This window comes from Garra rufa, chromosome 9, assembly GCF_049309525.1.
Source record: "Garra rufa chromosome 9, GarRuf1.0, whole genome shotgun sequence".
In the NCBI taxonomy this organism is placed as follows: domain Eukaryota; kingdom Metazoa; phylum Chordata; class Actinopteri; order Cypriniformes; family Cyprinidae; genus Garra; species Garra rufa.
Genome location: NC_133369.1, coordinates 26,242,479 through 26,260,241, shown reverse-complemented (window position 1 = coordinate 26,260,241; position 17,763 = coordinate 26,242,479). Strand labels below are relative to the sequence as shown.

Here is a 17,763-nt window from a genome sequence, read left to right as displayed (position 1 = left end):
AATGCTATAAACAATAAATAAAAGCTGTTGTTATCTCTTGGGAAGTGCAATGTGGTTCGTCCTCATGTAAATCAAATACTTTTCTTCTAGTTTCGCAGGTCTTGCAGTCGCATCTCTGTTATGTAAAGTCCTTGTCATCTCTTCTTTTTTTGCCATCTTGTAGTTAATCTTTTAAACGCAATGCTGCTGTACTAAAAATAGCTCCTTGAAGGAAAAGTTTGTCCCGAAACTGAAGTTCTGTCATTATTAAATCACCCTCATGTAGCTCCAAGCCCTATTTATTCTTTGAAAGACCAACTTCCAGGGACACATCTGATGGCATTTTGCTTGGAGATTTCACTCGAATGGAAAGCAGGCCACCGCAGCTGCGGGAAAGGGCTAGATTAGAGCTCGAGTCCAAGAGAACATGTTGGCTTTCACTAAGTTAACTGCTCAAAAAGTAACACTCAGAAAGGCATTAAAAAATAGCAATCATCACACATCCAAATTGTGTATATTTAAAGGGACAGTTCATCCAAAAATGTAAATTGCAGCATGATTTACTCACCCTCAAGCCATCCTAGGTGTATATGACTTTCTTCTTTCAGATGAATACAATCAAAGTTATATTAAAAAATGACTCTTCCAGGCTTTATAATGGCAGTGAATGGCAATTAAGATTTTGAAGTGCAAAAAAGGCAACCATCCATCATAAAAAGTGATCCACATGTCTCCGGGGGGTTGATAAAAGCCTTCTGAAGTGAAGTGATGTGTCTCTGTGTGAAAAATAGCCACATATAAAGTTTATAAACCTTAATCTCTAGATTCTGCTAGTAGTCAGCTGCAAATATGGCTTGACCCCAAAAAAATTCTAACAAAAGGTTTCTCAGTGGTTTACAGTAGTATCAGATGTACTTAAAAATATACTAAAAGTTTACCAAAGTTTGACTCCAAGAAAGGCCCCATTTTCAAAATGGCGGCCATCAGGTCCTTAAAATGACCATTACGCCTTTGTATTCCTCCTAGACCAGGAATACTGGTGCCTGATACATGTTTTGGCCATGTAATATTTTAATTAGCATATTTGCATGATAGATACAGGTAAATTATAGAATTAAAATATAAATATATAAATTAAAATGTCGTGGAAAAGTTAATTTATTTCAGTAATTCAACTCAAATCGTGAAGCTCGTGGTCATCGGATGCCCATTTTCCACAAGTTCATATGATTCTTTAGGGTCTTAATGAAAAGTCTGTAATATACTTTGGTTAAAAATTCTCAATAGTAGTGTAAAAAAACACCCTTTTACCTTGTCAAAATCAGCTCTGCAAAATATCAGCTCATTTAATCGCATGGGCCCTTTGAATGCAAATGAGCTCTGCTTGCCCCGCCCCTCTCTGCTGAGGGAATAGGATCTGTAATGTTTACTTTAGCCGCGTTTAGCTGCATTTAGCCGTGTTTATCGGCAAAACTTGCCAACGAGCACATTATTAAGATTCACACGAACAGAGACGCATATGTAGATCGGGATCGGCGCTTTCCTTTTAAAAACTAAAGTAACGTTGTCCTCTACCTCTTAAGCAGCTTAGATGTCGGAAGCAAATGACTACTGCTATGTTCATTATTGCATCCAACAACAGAACACCTCAATCACTCAATCAGAGTCTTCCTCTGCACCTAAGTCGACACAATGGCGATCAGAGTCGGACTGTTTCAGCTCGGTGAGGGCGGATCTAAGGTAAGACGTTCATGTCAATCTACCTCTATATCGTGGGAGTGCCCTCTGTTGGTGTTCCGTCACGACAAGAAGCTGCGAATGACCCGATTTTAAAAAGGGGATATTACTTTTAAAGATTAAAAAAATACCACTGGGTTGATTTATATCATTGTAGGGTGGTTGTGTACACAAACTGCTAACACACATTAATATTCAACATGTAAAAGTTAGTTTTGTGTCCGATGACCCCTTTAAATAAATTAATTGCACACAGACTGAAGTAGAACAAGTCTTTGGTTCTTTGAATTGTAATGATTTGGCTAACATTTAACAAAAACCCACCAATTCACTATTTCAACAAATTAGAATATGCTAACTTGCAAATCAGCTAATCAACTCAAAACACCTGCAAAGGTTTCCTGAATCTTCAAAACGGTCTCTCAGTTTGGTTCACTAAGCTACACAATCATGGGGAAGGCTGCTGATCTGAGAGTTGTCCAGAAGACAATCATTGACACCCTTCACAAGGAGGGTAAGCCACAAACATTCATTGCCAAAGAAGCTGGCTGTTCACAGAGTGCTGCATCCAAGCATGTTAACAGAAAGTTAAGTGGAAGGAAAAAGTGTGGAAGAAAAAGATGCACAACCAACCGAGAGAACCGCAGCCTTGAGAGGCTTGTGAAGCAAAATCGATTCAAGAATTTGGGTGAACTTCACAAGGAATAGACTAGACTTGCGTCGAGGCATCAAGAGCCATTACACACACAGATGTGTCAAGGAATTTGGCTACAGTTGTCACATTCCTCTTGTTAAGCCACTCCTGAACCACAGACAACATCAGAGGTGTCTTACCTGGGCTAAGGAGAAGAAGAAATGGACTGTTGCTCAGTGGTCCAAAGTCCACTTTTCGGATGAGAGCAAGGTCCTAGAGTCTGGAGGAAGGGAGAAGCTCATAGCCCAAGTAGCTTGAAGTCCAGTGTTAAGTTTCCACAATCTGTGATGATTTGGGGTGCAATGTCATCTGCTGGTGTTGGTCCACTGCACCCGTTTACCAAGAAATTTTAGAGCACTTCATGCTTCCTTCTGCTGACCAGCTTTTTAAAGATGCTGATTTCAATTTTCAGCAGGATTTGGCACCTGCTCACACTGTCAAAAGCACCAAATGTTGGTTAAATGACCATGGTGTTGGTGTGCTTGACTGGCCAGCAATTTCACCAGACCTGAACCCCATAGAGAATCTATGAGGTGTTGTCAAGAGGAAAATGAGAAACAAGAGACCAAAAAATGCAGATCAGCTCAAGGCCACTGTCAGTGAAACCTGGGCTTCCATACCACCTCAGCAGCGCCACAGACTGATCACCTCCATGCCACGCTGAATTGAGGCAGTAATTAAAGCAAAACAAGTATTGAGTACATATACAGTAAATGGACATACTTTCCAGAAGGCCAACAATTCACTAAAAAGGTTTTTATTGGTCTTATAATTTGTTGAGAATTGGTGGGTTTTTGTTAAATGTGAGCCAAATCATCACAATTAAAAGATCCAAAGACTTAAAACTACTTCAGTCTGTGTGTAATGAATTTATTTAATACACAAGTTTCACAATTTAAGTTGAATTACTGAAATAAATGAACTTTTCCACAACATTCTAATTTATTGAGATGCACCTGTAAGTGATTACAAGTACAATTATGTATTATAGCAATTTGAAATAAGTGACCATTTAGAGGGTTCACACACAGGCCTCTGTTCGGGCTAATTCAGAGTTGTTTATGATCAAAGTTATACAACTCCAATTTAAGGAACTTTTGGGTGCAATAACTTTTACATTGAATGTCAAGTCTGTGTTTTAGAAAAAAAAAAAAAAAGCTGTATGTGTCCAAAAACACGTACTGAGTAGGAGTTACATGACATAGGCTAAATCGTTTCCATCTCTGGTTCACCCCAAACAAAGATAAAACCTTACAGTAATCTCACAACTTCATGTATTCCGTAAGTATGTAATCATGTCAGTGCAATTTAGACAAGTCCAACGGATTCATAAACCCAGAAAACATTGAGAAAACACCAAGATTACTTGGCTAGGTCAAATAATGAAGGAGTTAGGATATTTTAAGGGTTTTCTGCCCATCTTGGACGCCATCTTGAAAATGACACCTTTCTAGTGGTCAAACTTTGGTAAACTTTAAGTATGTTATTAAGGACACCTAATACTACGAAAAACTGCTGAGAAACCTTTTGTTAGAATTTTTTTAGGGTTAGGTGTTTTTTTTTTTCATATATGCAGCCGCCTATAGCTGTTGCGTGTTCAGGAGAGAGTAGCATAAGATCTGTTGGGAAGTCTTGCGAGAATCAAGTTTTGTTTACAGCAAAGGAAAACCAGTCTCCTCTTAGCTTATATCGAAATCCTACCTTTTTTACTTTACAAATACTTATTTTGCACTTCCACATTCGTCACTTCTCACTGGAGCTTACAATATATCTACAAAGACGTTTATAAATATTAAATATGGATATTTTTCTTGCACAAATGCATCAATTTCGCTTCAGAAGGCCTTTATTAACCCTCTGAGCTGTGTGGAGTACTTTTTATGATGGATGGAGGCATTTTTTGGGCTTTAAAATCTCAACACCCATTCACTGCCATTATAAAGCTTGGAAGAGACAGGACATTTTTTTAAATAACTCAGGTTGTATTCTGAAAGAAGTAAGTCATGTACACCTAGGACGGTGAATAAATCACGGGGTAACGAATCCAAAATTATGCAAGATGCTGCTGGGGCATCTTTGAATCGGTGCTCTTTGGTTACGGGAATCTTTACACATCTTCAAAAAAAAAAAAAACTTATCAAACCAAGGCACTCAATAATCTTCTTAGAAAGTATCATGGGGTAATTTTCATTTTTGGATGAAGTATCCCTTTAAGAAAACTTGGAATATACTTTTATATTTTATATAATATATAAACTTTCTTGTCAAAATTTGGAGTCAGTAAATTTTTTAATGAGTCTCTTATGCTCACCATGGCTGCATTTATTTGATCAAAAATACTGTAAAACAGTAATATTATGAATCATTGTTACAATATAAAATGTGACCCTGGACCACAAAACCAGTCAATCAATTGTGAATCAAGATTTATACAGCACCAGAAAGCTGATTAATAAGCTTTCCATTAATGTATGGATTGTTCATGATAGGACAATATTTGAGAGTCTGTTTGAAAATCTGGAATCTGAGGGTGCAAAAAAATCAGAATACTGAGTAAACCACCTTTAACTTTGTCCAAATGAAGTTCTTAGCATTGCAAATTACTAATTAAAAATTAAGTTTTATATATTTGCGGTAGGAAATGTACAAAGTATCTTCATGGAACATAATCCCTACTTAATATCCTAATGATTTTTGGCATAAAAGTAAAATCAATAAGTTTGACTCATACCATGTATTTTTGGGCTATTGCTAGAAATATACCAGTGCTAAAAGACTGGTTTGTGGTCTAGGGTTACAAATAACTGTTATCTACCTAAATATATTTTTAAATGTAATTTATTTATGTGATAGTAAAAAGAATTTCTCAGCCACTGTAAATGCTTACTAAAAATGTCTAAAATCCTGTCATTTTTATTCTGCTAAAATCTGATTTACACCTTTAACATATACAACCGTAGCCTTTCTACAAACTTTTTTTTCTCTTTTTCTTTTTTACTATGCAAGTAGTGAATGTGACAATATTTACATCTATCTAATACAGAATCCCTTATACCAAACATATAACACATATTACAAAAAAAAAAAAAAAACACTGAAGTAAAGAATATGACAATATTTAGATGTGCCAGATAAAGAATCAATTTGGACAAACAAACATATATACTGATAGCTAACAGCCTTTCACAAAATGTATTCTCATAGCTTCATTAAATTAAGGTTGAGCCACTGATGTTACATGGACTATTTTAACAATGTCCTTACTACCTTCCGGTGTCTTGAACGTGTCAGTTGCGTTGCAGGGTCAAAAAACTTATTCCATCAAAAATATCTTAATTTGTGTTTCAAAGATGACACAAAGGTCTTGGTTTAGAATGATATAAGGGTGAGTAATTAATGACAGAAATTTCATTTTTGGGTGAACTATACCTTTAAGTTCAATAAAAAAACACACCATATACAGTAGGTTTGAAACAGCATAAGGGTGATTAAATAATAAAATTTTTTCTTCTCTAGTAGTAGTTATTTCTACTCTCTAAGCATCTCTCTCTGCCTCTCTGCTCTAGCCTTCCACTGGTGAGACGAGGGAGGGCTGGGTGAAGATCGACACCATCGCAGCAGACAAGAGTTTCAGTCGCGTGGAGCCAAGTCTACCTCACCAGTACAAATCTGAGAACGCACGACGGATCAACATCAAAACCCGCAGCTTTGCTCCTCTCACACGGAAAGGGTATGATGACCTTTCGCCTTTTCCCCATCTCCCCAAAACCCTTGATGAACGATGGTCACTGTGTGCAGATGAAATGAGGATGTGGTCACTCAGGATCAGGCAATTCGGCTGAGTAAATATCAGCCACAGTGTTAATATTTACCTAGATATGGTTTGAATATGAAAACAAACAACAGTTATTAGTCTGTCTGGTCTCAAGCTGGCTTTTAGGCTTGTCGCCTGTCTCATTTGTCTTTTTTCTCTCTTTCTCAGGTTTGTTTTAGCAATAGTCGACAGCGGGGCATGCGTGTCACTCATGGGTGTTTCCATATTTTATCGTCGCTGTCCAGCAACCAGTCGTTTCCTGGCTTTCTACCCAGCCACGCCCTCGGGGGCGGAGCCAACGTCTCTAGTCCCGGTGACTGGAACTTGTGTACCCCATAGCCAATCACAGGGTGGGACCGCACCAAGAATGCACTGCAACACAGAAGGCGAATGGCTGGTGCCTGTTGGAGGATGCACGTGTGATGCGGGATATGAGCCTAATCATAATGGCTCGGCCTGTTTAGGTGAGTCAGTAAAGCATGTAGTCTAATAGTGGGAATTTTGACTCATCTCAGTGACTCTGATTTTTTTAATCCAATCGCCAAAAAGATTTGTTCAGATTTGTTCACTGATCAATTCAATGACAGGATATGAGCCTAATCATAATAGCTTGGCCTCTTAAGGTGAGTTAACAAAACATGTTGAATTATGGTGGGGATTTTGATAAACCCCAGTGACTCAAAAGTTTTTTCTTAATTGGTTTATTAAAAGTATTTGTTCAGATTCATTAACTGATGCATTCAGTGACATAACGTGAGCTTAGTAATAAAGACCTTGCCTGTTTAGGTAAAACAACAGAACATGTAGTTTAATAGTGGAAAATTTTATTCATCTTAGTGACTCAACTATTTTGAATCCATTTGGCAAAAAGATTTGTTCACTGATTCAGGATATGAGCCCGTTCATAATGGCTCAGCATGTTAAGGTGAGTCAACGAGCATGTAGTCTAATGGGGTGGATTTTGATTCATCTCAGTGACTCAAATCTTCCACCAAATAAATTTGTACGGATTTATTCACTCTGTCATTCAGTGATTTATTCTGCAGGTTACATCGAAACATCAGTAGGTGGTGACAAATTATTTCGTATTTTTTACGAATTAGTCATTGAATCAATCAATAAAAAAAAATTGGCACAACTGATGCAAAATCTTTATTCATATTTTCCTAAAATACTACTAAGATAGCATTATAAGTGTTTACCCAAAGTTATTTTCAAACTGAACCATAAATTCTATAATAAAAGTCTCATTATTAATCTCTAACATGATTTATTTGTAGTTTCAATCATTTATTTGTTCTATCACATTACTATTTAGGTGCGTTGATCAAAATTAAAAGGTAACAATTAATAGTGACTAGACATAGCACCTAATATTTATACTGTTTCTTATACTTATACACACATAGTTTAGCTAAAAGGATTTTTTTTTAAATGTAAACAAAAATTTACTCACCCCCATGTCATCCAAGATGTTCATGTCTTTCTTTGTTCAGTCAAAAAGAAATTAGGGTTTTTGAGGAAAACATTTCATGATTTTTCTCCATATAGCGGACTTCAATGATGGTCAACAGGTTAAAAGTCCAAATTGCAGTTTCAATGCTGCTTCAAAGGGCTCTACACGATCCAAGCCAAGAAACAAAGGTCTTAACTAGTGAAATAATGTCACTAGTTATATATTTTTAACCACAAATGCTCATCTTTCACTATCTTGACTTAACATGAACAAATTATTGTAACTGTCTTTCAAATATATTAAAAATGAATGTCTAAATGGAGTTAGTCTGTAGAAATTATAATCAGCTTTATATGTCAACAATAAATGCATTTGTGGTCAGGTTGCGTTTAAGCTGTAATAGGCTCTACACAATCCCAGCCAAAGAATAAGGGTGTTATCTAGCGAAATAATCGGTCATCGGTCAAAAAAAATTAAAAATAAAAAGTATTGATATATTTTTTAACCACAAATGCTTGTCCTGCACTAGCTCCACCTCACGTGTTATGTAATCACATGTGACGTAGGTAAAAGTACCGACCCAGTGTTTACAAAGCGAACGTGCAAAGAAAGTCAAACGCCCTTTACAAAAAAAGGTAAAAAAACATTTGACGATTTTGAAATTGGAGGAGAAAATAAAATGGGGTTCCCCTTCAGTCGTTTCACTGCGACGTTACATATGGGAACTCGCCTGAGAGACCAATCATCTCTGAGCCTTATTCAAAAGGCCAATGAACATTGGCGTGTGGTATTTGCATGCCAAGCCACTCCCCCGTACATACGGGTATATAAGAGGGCGGCTTGCAACCACTCATTCAGATTTTCGCTTCAGAGCCTCTCTGCGCTCGAGCCGAACAACAGATTGAATTCCTGCGATGAGTTCTCACTCTCTCCCCCGCTGGCGTGCTGCCGATCTAAAAGAGCGTTTCTAAAAGAGCATTTTGGCAGCCACCAGCAGGATCCTGCGGGCTGCCGTTTTCACGGCTTTAAGAAGCCTCTGCATACCAGCGAGCAGCCTCATCTGAGTGCACAGTGGTGCCGCGCTCCTCCCTGGGCAAACCAGGATAAAAGAGTGAATTTCTCACGGCTGTGAAAGACATTCCTTTGAGATGCTTTTCCGGCTTCCGGCGCTTCTGGGTGCGGCAGTTTCCTCACTTCTCTGGACAGACATGAACGCTGCCTCGCATGCCTGGGCTGAGAGCGTGCTGAAGCAGCGTTCACGCATGGTTCGTGCGTTCATTGCGAACGCATAACCATGGTTACGCTGAAGTCCCACCACTCGTTTGCGAGCAGGCTCCCCTCGTCATCTTCCTGCGGCAGGTCGTTGAGCTGTCAATGTTTTACGGCCGCCGTCGCGAGACACGACAGTGACATCACAGTTCTTAAAAAAAAAAAAGAGTGCAGAAAGCACCGCCGGCATCCAAAGCCCTGCGACCTTCTGCACCTCAGCGTAGCCCCGTTGAGTTCCCAGAGCAGTATGCTTCCCTGCACGCCGGGCTGAGCGTCTCCTTTGGTACTCCTCAGGAAGATGAGATGTCTGACGCTGCGTCAGAGGGAGAGTCAGGGGGTGAGTCTGCTCCTCCGAGCCGCCAGGGGGATTGGCCTCGGGGTACGCCATGAAAAAAAAAAAATGCCTCTGGCCAATCCTTCCGGGCTGGATGATTGGTTCTTGATGATTTTTTTTTTTTTTTAAATGACAGATCGTTTCGCAAGGTAAGACCATTATTCCTCAGCTGGGATCGTGTAGAACACTTTGAAGCTGCATTGAAACACCAATTTGAACCTTCAACCTGTTGGTCACCATTGAAGTCCACTATATGGAGAAAAATCCTGGAATGTTTTCCTCAGAAACCTTAATTTCTTTTCAACGAAAAAAGGAAAGAGTCCCTTGTTTGTCATGAACAGTTAAACTGCCCACTATTCTTCAGTAAAATCCTTCAGGTCCCACAAATTCTTTGGTTTTTCAACATTTTTTACACTGAGGACAACTAAGGGACTCAAGGGTTCAAATGCCCAATGATGCTCCAGAAGGAAACACTATGCATTAAGAGCCGGGGGAATGAATACTTTTTGAATTTGAAGATCAGGGTAAATTTTAACTTATTTTGAAATGAAAACATATGATATTTTGGCAAAATATGAAAAATGTACACATCGTCATTCCATTCAAAAGTTTTCAACCCCAGCTCTTAATGCATTGTGTTTCCTCCTGGAGCATCAGTGAGTGTTTGAACCTTCTGTAATAGTAGCATATGAGTCCCTCAGTTGTCCTCGAAAAGATGGATCTCAAAATCATACAGTCATTGTTGGAAAAGGTTGTAAAATGATTAACATTTTGCAGATTGTGCAAGGTGTGTAAACTTTTGACTTCAACTGTGTATATACAGACAGTGTACTTACTTGTAAAGCTTTTATATCAGTGCAGTTTGTTTAGATTTAATATATGTTAATATTGGTGGGGCCCATCTTGCCTAGGGCCCCACAAGCCCACGGGCTGATCCTGAGCTCATCACATTTACTATGAGGATACCGTTTGACAAATTCTTCTAACCAGCAACCCCCTTTCACTCACCTTATCGTTTCATTGTGCGTGCGTCATTGTTGTGTCAGTTATCTTTGAATCAGAACTCTGCGGGCTTCCTGTCATGGTAATTATCAACGGAATTTGATGGACAGAAAATGACACACGGTGTATTCAGGCAAGCGGCAAGGCGCCCATAAACACAGATCTAATTAAAGACACAAAAGACATGCGCTGCATTGCATGCACTGTGTTTTGTGATTGCAAGTTAACAATTTATCTCCAGGAGCTAACGACGGTTCTCATTTGGAAAAATAGTAGTTAAATAATATTTCTTAAAGTGTAAAAAAAAAGTTTTCTGTTAGACATGTTTGTTAAATAATATGAGAACTACTACTAAATGTGACCCTGGACCACAAAACCAGTCAGAAAGCTCAATTTTTGGAAATTGAGATTCATACATCATCTGACGTCTGAGTAAATAAGCTTTCCATTGATGTATGATTGTTAGGATAAAACAATATTTGGCCGAGATACAGCTATTTGAAAATCTGGTATCTGAGGTTGCAAAAAATATTGAGAAAATTGCCTTTAAAGTTGTCCAACTGAAGTTCTTAGCAATGCAAATTACTAATCAAAAATTAAGTTTTGATATATTTACGGTAGGAAACTTACAAAATAGCTTTATGGAACATGATCTTTACTTAATATCCTAATGATATTAGAATTTTATAGAGAATTTTGACCCATACAGTGTACTTTTGGCTATTGCTACAAATATACCCCTACTACTTAAGAATATGATTTTACTGATCAACTGATCAATACATTTTTATCAAATAAATGTACCCTTAGTCAGCAAAAGAGATTTCTAAAATGCTACCAACCCCAAACATTTGAATAATAGTATAGATTTACAACATGAACAAATTACTGTAACTGTCTCTCAAATATATTAAAAATGCATGTCTTAATTGAGTTAGTCTGTAGTATGTATAATTAGCTTTATATATTAACAATAAACGTATTAGTAGTCAGGTTGTGTTTTAGTTTTTTCCCAGTTTTTTCTTGTTTTGTATTGTCTGTTGGCTCATGGAGGAAAAACAAAAAGAGAATTTGAGGAATGGTAAAGACAAACTCATCTTTTTCATCAACAAATTTTTTTCCTGTCTATCTGAGCAATGTAGGGAATGAGGTCAGAGAGGATTGAGATAGAGATGCAGCAGAAGTGGAGGAGAGCTGAAAGGGGTTAAATTCTGGGGGCGATGCGAGTAAATCAGACAAGAAGTTTTGGGATATCTTGAAGACGAAAGTAGAGTGGTGGGGAGACGGAGAGAGAGTGGGATAAGAGAGGGATGTGACACATTTAGGTCACAGTGATGTAATGGCCATTCAGCTGAACAAGTGACAGAAACCACAGGGTGGAGGAAGGGGGAAGGACATAGTAGTGGGCATGAGTTAAAGACTGGAGCACTGGGATAGCAGAAATCACACAGAACATGCGAGATGGACAGATGACAGAGTCGTGGCTGTGGAACAAGTTTTTTTTTTTGTTGTTGTTGTAATGTAATTTGTGATATATATTTTTGTGCAGGTGTTCAATATTTCATTTACATTTAAATTTGATGATGTCACATTTAGCAGCAAACTCAATTGAACTTCTCTCACATTTTGCCGCTATCTGAGATTGGTAGCTGAAGTGACAAAAATGTGATATATGATTTATGACCAGTGAAAGACGACAGCATAAATAAAAGGATAGAATAAAAACTACATTTTAAATATGCTGGGTTAAATATGGACAAACCAAGCGATTGGGTTGTTTAGTTTCATTTAACTCAGCTACACTCTTAAAAAGAAAGATGCTTCAAGATGCCATAGAAGAACATTTTTTGTCTAAATGGTTCCATAAAGAACCTTTCACACCTGAAGAACCTTTCTGTTTCACAAAAGGTTCTTTGTGGCAAAAGATGGTTCTTTAGATCATAAAAAGGTAAGAAATAGATGCTTCTATAAGAACCTTTGACTCAATGGTTCTTTGTGGAACCAAAAATGGTTCTTCTATGGCATCGCTGTGAAGAACCTTTTAAAGCACTTTTATTTTCATGAGTGTATTGCTTAAAAATTACTATATTTCTTGCTTAAAATGAACCAAAATGAGTTGGAAAAAAACATTTATTGTTCAAGAAATTAACATTTATTGTTAAATGAATAATGATTAAATAATCAACTTTTTAAAAATTGCTTATTAATAAATGTTCACCTTTTGATTGCTGATGTCTCTAGTAATTATGTGTCTGATTTTAAATTTGCAACCTATTTTGGGTTCATTTTAAGCCAGCCATATAGTCTTTTTTTAAGCAATGGTTGAGTTAAATAAAACTACCCAGAAAGTTGGGTTAAACATGTAACTCATTTGCTGGGTTTGTCCATATTTCATTCAGTGCTGGGTTGTTTTACACCCAGGATTTTTTTTAGAGCATACAGAGTTTAATTTTAATTTACTTAAGACATTTCTTTTTAGCATAAACCACAAACCTTTTTATTAACATTTTATATTTTTATTTTTACTCATGATGCATGATGTCTGGTCAAGAGCAAAAGCTTTTTCCAATTGTTTTTACAACTACCAAACTTGATAAATATCTTAATAAAAACTATAATTGCTAAGAAATGAAAAGGTCAGTATTAAATTTCTTTGCTATTTTGCCTAAATAATTAAAAATAAAATTCTAAAATCTAAAACAAGTCTTTTAAATGTTCCAAGTGAATTTGGGCATCACATTATAATGTGTTGTATGAAAATGGATAATAATTTTGAGATTTGCTAAAGATTTAATTTAATTGTGTTATTAAATATTTTTAATGTGGTTTTTAAAGTTTCTTATGCACATCAAGGCTGCATTTATTTGATCAAAAATCTAGGAAAAATCTGAAATATTATTTAAATGTAAAAATAACTGTTTTCTATGTGAATATATTTTAAAATGTATTTTTTTTACTGTGATGCAAAGCTGAATTTTCAGCATCATTACTCTAGTCTTCAGTGTCACATGTTCCTTCAGAAATCATTTTCATATGCTGATTTGCTGATATTTTTCAAGATTTTTTAATAACAATAGAAACCATTTAAAAGTTTGTGGTCAGTAAATTTAGATTCTTTCTTTTTTAGAAAATAATTAATACTTTTATTTAGAAAGGATGTGTTAAATTGATTAAAAAAAATTATAGCAAAGTCTTATATTGTTAGAAAATATTTCTATTTTGAATAAATGCTGTTCTTTTAAACTTTTTATTCATCAAAGAATCCTGAAAAAAGAATCACAGGTTCTAAAAAAATATTAAGCAGCACAACTGTTTCCAACATTGATAATAAAAATAATAAATCAGTATATTAGAATGATTTCTGAAGGATCATGTGATACTGAAAACTAGAGTAATAATGCTGAAAATTCAGCTTTGCATCACAGGAATAAATTATATTTTAAACTATATTAAAATTATTTTAAACTGTAAAAATATTTTACAATATTACTGTATTTTTATCAAGTAAATGCAGCCTTGATGAGCATAAGAGAATTCTTTAAAAACATGAAAAAATTTACTGATCCCAAACTTTTGAACAGCAGTGTAGATGATGCCAAATGTAATCTAAATGTTAAAAAAAAGATTAAATGAGCAATCATTGAGATAAACCGAAGGAAAAACTAACCAGAAATACTTTCTGGACATATGTCTAGATATTAGACTACAGTTTTGACTCTAAGCGACTTGTTTGCTAAAGACCAACTCTCAAAGCCCCCAAAGACATGAATGTTCTTTTGCTTTGACCTCAGTTGTCCTTCAAGATTCTAGTCGCTAAAGCATGACTGAGCAGATGAAACAATTGCACCTGCTCATCCACACATGAAAACTTTCTTGCGTAGTGGACAGCTTAGCGTCCATCTTTCCATCCGCTATGCCTAATATCAAATGTCAATTATAAAATCTTCCAGACTCCGGGTATAAATAACCTTCTTTTGTTCGATTTGATGCTGTTTTTGTAGGCGGAATGACTCATTCCCACTTCTGACATACTAATAAACTAAATCGCAGCACTGAATGATGATGAGTGATGATAATTTGATGCGAGATTTATATCCTGCATGTTGCAAAGGCCATTCAAATAGCATAAAAGCCACTCTTGACTCTCAGTGATATTTTAACTTGTATGTTGATCAGTGCAGTTTTGCTTGATTTTCTCTAAAGGATAAAATGTAACTGGTGACCATGAGGACATGCAAAGAGTTTTCTGATGTGTTACAAACATAACTTTGGCACTATTACTATAAATATCAGATTCTCTGAGTAAAATGCTTGTTGATAAAATGTAATTTCATTTTTTTCTCCATACTATATTGTATTATATTATATTATATTATATTATATTATATTATATTATATTATATTATATTATATTATATTATATAAAAAAAAAAAAATTAATAAAAAAAGTCATAATTTTTCCCCCTCCTGTTTTATAATATAATTTAATATAATACAGTACAATTTAATATAATATAATATAGGAGGGTGAAAAAAAATTATATTTTATCAAATTATATATACATATATTGATATATATTTGATAAAACATTAAAAATATAATAAATATGACAAATATATATATATATATTTACAAAAATAATTTACATTTTATTTTTTCGCCTCCCTTCTGTATTATAATTAGTGGTGGGCCGTTATCGGCGTTAACGTGCTGCGTTAACGTGAGACTCTTATCGGGCGATAAAAAAAATATCGCCGTTAATCTATTCTCAAAGTTGGGTTGGCAGCTGGGTCTATACTACGTAAGCTATGATGACTTTCACCTTGATATTTTAGCGCAGATGACGTATACCTAGTCAAATTGCACTGTAGGGGGCGAGAAAGAGTCTTCAACTTCTGTGAAATTACCACATCAAATGAGACGTGCAAACATGGATGCAGTTATGAAGCTAGTTGCTAGACCCTTTTTACTGGGGCACGTGCCCCAGTGAAAATCTGCTGTGCCCCAGTAAAATCAAGTTTGAGTTATAACTTACTTTGATAATCCCGAAATAAAGACATTAAACTATATGCAACAACTGAATTGACGCTTCTAATTTAGATTAAACTGCGTTGCTTTTAGAAGTTCTAAAAGCAATGCAGTTTAATCGAAGACTATGCACGCAGAAATCCATGCCCGTGCGCGTCTGTGTATTTAACGGCAATGCGCACGTCGTGCAGCCTTTTGCGCAGAAGTACTTGGTTACACAAGTTTGTATAGGTAATTATGTTGTAAATGCAATTGTCAAGCAGTTTGTGATGCATTTTGGAAACAGGAGATGAGCGCCTGGTCTAATGCGCCACCTGGCCCGTTCTCGAAGACTTACTTTTAGTCATTATTTGGGTAGCACACATATTCTAAAAATGCCTTCAGCAGAATTCAAATTAGCCATTTTAATCTAGATTAATCTAGATTAAAAAAATTAATCTATGCCCACCCCTAATTATAATATAATACAGTATATACATATACAATTTAAAAATATATATATTTTAAATGTAATAAAAAAAATTCTCCCTCCAGTAATATAATATAATTTAATATATTTCCTTTTTTTCTTCCTCCTATATTATATTACATTATATTGTATTATATTATATTATATTATATTATATTATATTGTATTATATTATATTACATTATATTATTGCAGGAGGAAGAAAAAAATTCAGTTAAAGTAAAATTATATTTATTATTATTATAAAACTATATATATATAGATATTGATATAGATATAGATATAGATATATGCAATATTTTTAATGTTTTATAAAATTATATATGTTTCTATTGTATTATATTAAATTATATTATATTATAAAACAGAATGGGGAAAAATTATGACTTATTTATTTAAAAAAAATTATATATCTTTTTTAAATTTGCTATAATGTATATATAATTTGATTCATAATTTGAATCATTTCTCCCTCCTATAATACATTTATTGTATAATTACATTTAAAATATATTTTATAAAATTGTATATGTTTATATTATATTATATTATTATAATACAGAAGGGAGGCGAAAAAATAAAATGTAAATTTATTTTTGTAAAAAAAAAAATATATATATATATATATATATATATGTAAATGTAAATTTTTATTATGTCATAATGTGTGTGTGTGTGTGTGTGTGTGTGTGTGTGTATATATATATATATTTTTTTTTTTTTTTTTTTTTTACAAAAATAATTTACACTGTATTATAATATAATATATACATATTTATTTCATCATATATATAACATATATAAAATGTATATAAAATGACATATATAAAACATCTATAAAATGTCATTTTTATTATATGATAACATATAAACATAATTAAATTAAAATTATATTTTCTTCCTCCTATATTATATTATATTATATTGTAAAGGATAGAAGTAAAATGAGGGCATGCAGAGAGTTTTCTGATGTGTTACAAACATAACATTGGCACTATTACTATAAATACTAGCAGATTTTCTGAGTAAAATGCTTGTTGATAGTAGATTGCCTGTATTTCCGCAGGCAGCTCCTAGTGCACACATTGAATATGTTTTATTTTTAATGTTTTGTGAGGGAAAGTCCCTGCCAAAAGAGTTAGCAATTTGTGTTTGATTTTTTTTTTTTTTCTGTGCAAGCGTGATTTAGTTTTTATCATACTCAAATTAAATGACCATCCACTACAGATGGGACATCCAGGAGCTTTAGCTAATGCTGAACAATCTAATTAACAGAAAACCAGTATTGTGTAATGCCAGGAGCCAGCAGAGCATTACAAGCAAATAATTTCACATTAAATAGGATAATTATGAAGATTAATTAGAGAGAAATGCCTTTCCTAGGGTGGTTTCTACATTGCGGACTGAGCTGCACAGGCAGCCCGGGGAGAGAAAGAGTGAAAAAGAGAGAGTACTAAATAAGTGCATACCTTTTTAAGTCCCGTTTTTGAAGTTGTGTGTCAGTCACTGTGTTTGTTGTTTGTGTGTTCATGTGTTTATGTGTGTTTGTGCATTTGTGTGCTTTAGTCAGAACGCTGCAAGCCAAATAAAGAGAATGAGAGCAACCACAAGGGGAAGAGAGACAGAGAGAGAAAAAGAGAGAGAGAGAGAGAAATTGGGTCAGCGATCTAAATACCAAGTACGATGTCAACGGCAAATTATACACTCCACTGAGGTCTCTCGCTCTCTCTGCCCATTTGCTTTTACAGTTTGCCTTCATCTGCATCTTTTTCAATGTCTCTTTCAGTTCTTCTCTGAATACTATACGATCCCTAATTTAATTTTTCAGCAGTTTTGTTTTAGTTTGAGGCAAGCTTTATTTAAAGATGAACGGCCCCTCCCCATGCAATGCCTTTAGCTTAATTCTCTCTTGATTTGTCAAACACACAAACAAACATGTACTTTCAGCATATCGAAAATATAATATAATATAAAATATAA

General features: G+C 34.9%; 1 protein-coding gene across 1 annotated transcript in view; it reads left to right on the top strand.

Annotated features, from left to right (window-relative positions):
- Positions 1-17,763, top strand: part of ephb6 (eph receptor B6) — a 94,208-nt gene that overhangs the window by 41,848 nt on the left and 34,597 nt on the right. The window contains exons 4-5 of the mRNA XM_073846489.1: positions 5,977-6,140; positions 6,393-6,688. Coding sequence (XP_073702590.1) covers positions 5,977-6,140; positions 6,393-6,688 — 460 coding nt within the window. The remainder of the gene's footprint in view (positions 1-5,976; positions 6,141-6,392; positions 6,689-17,763) is intronic.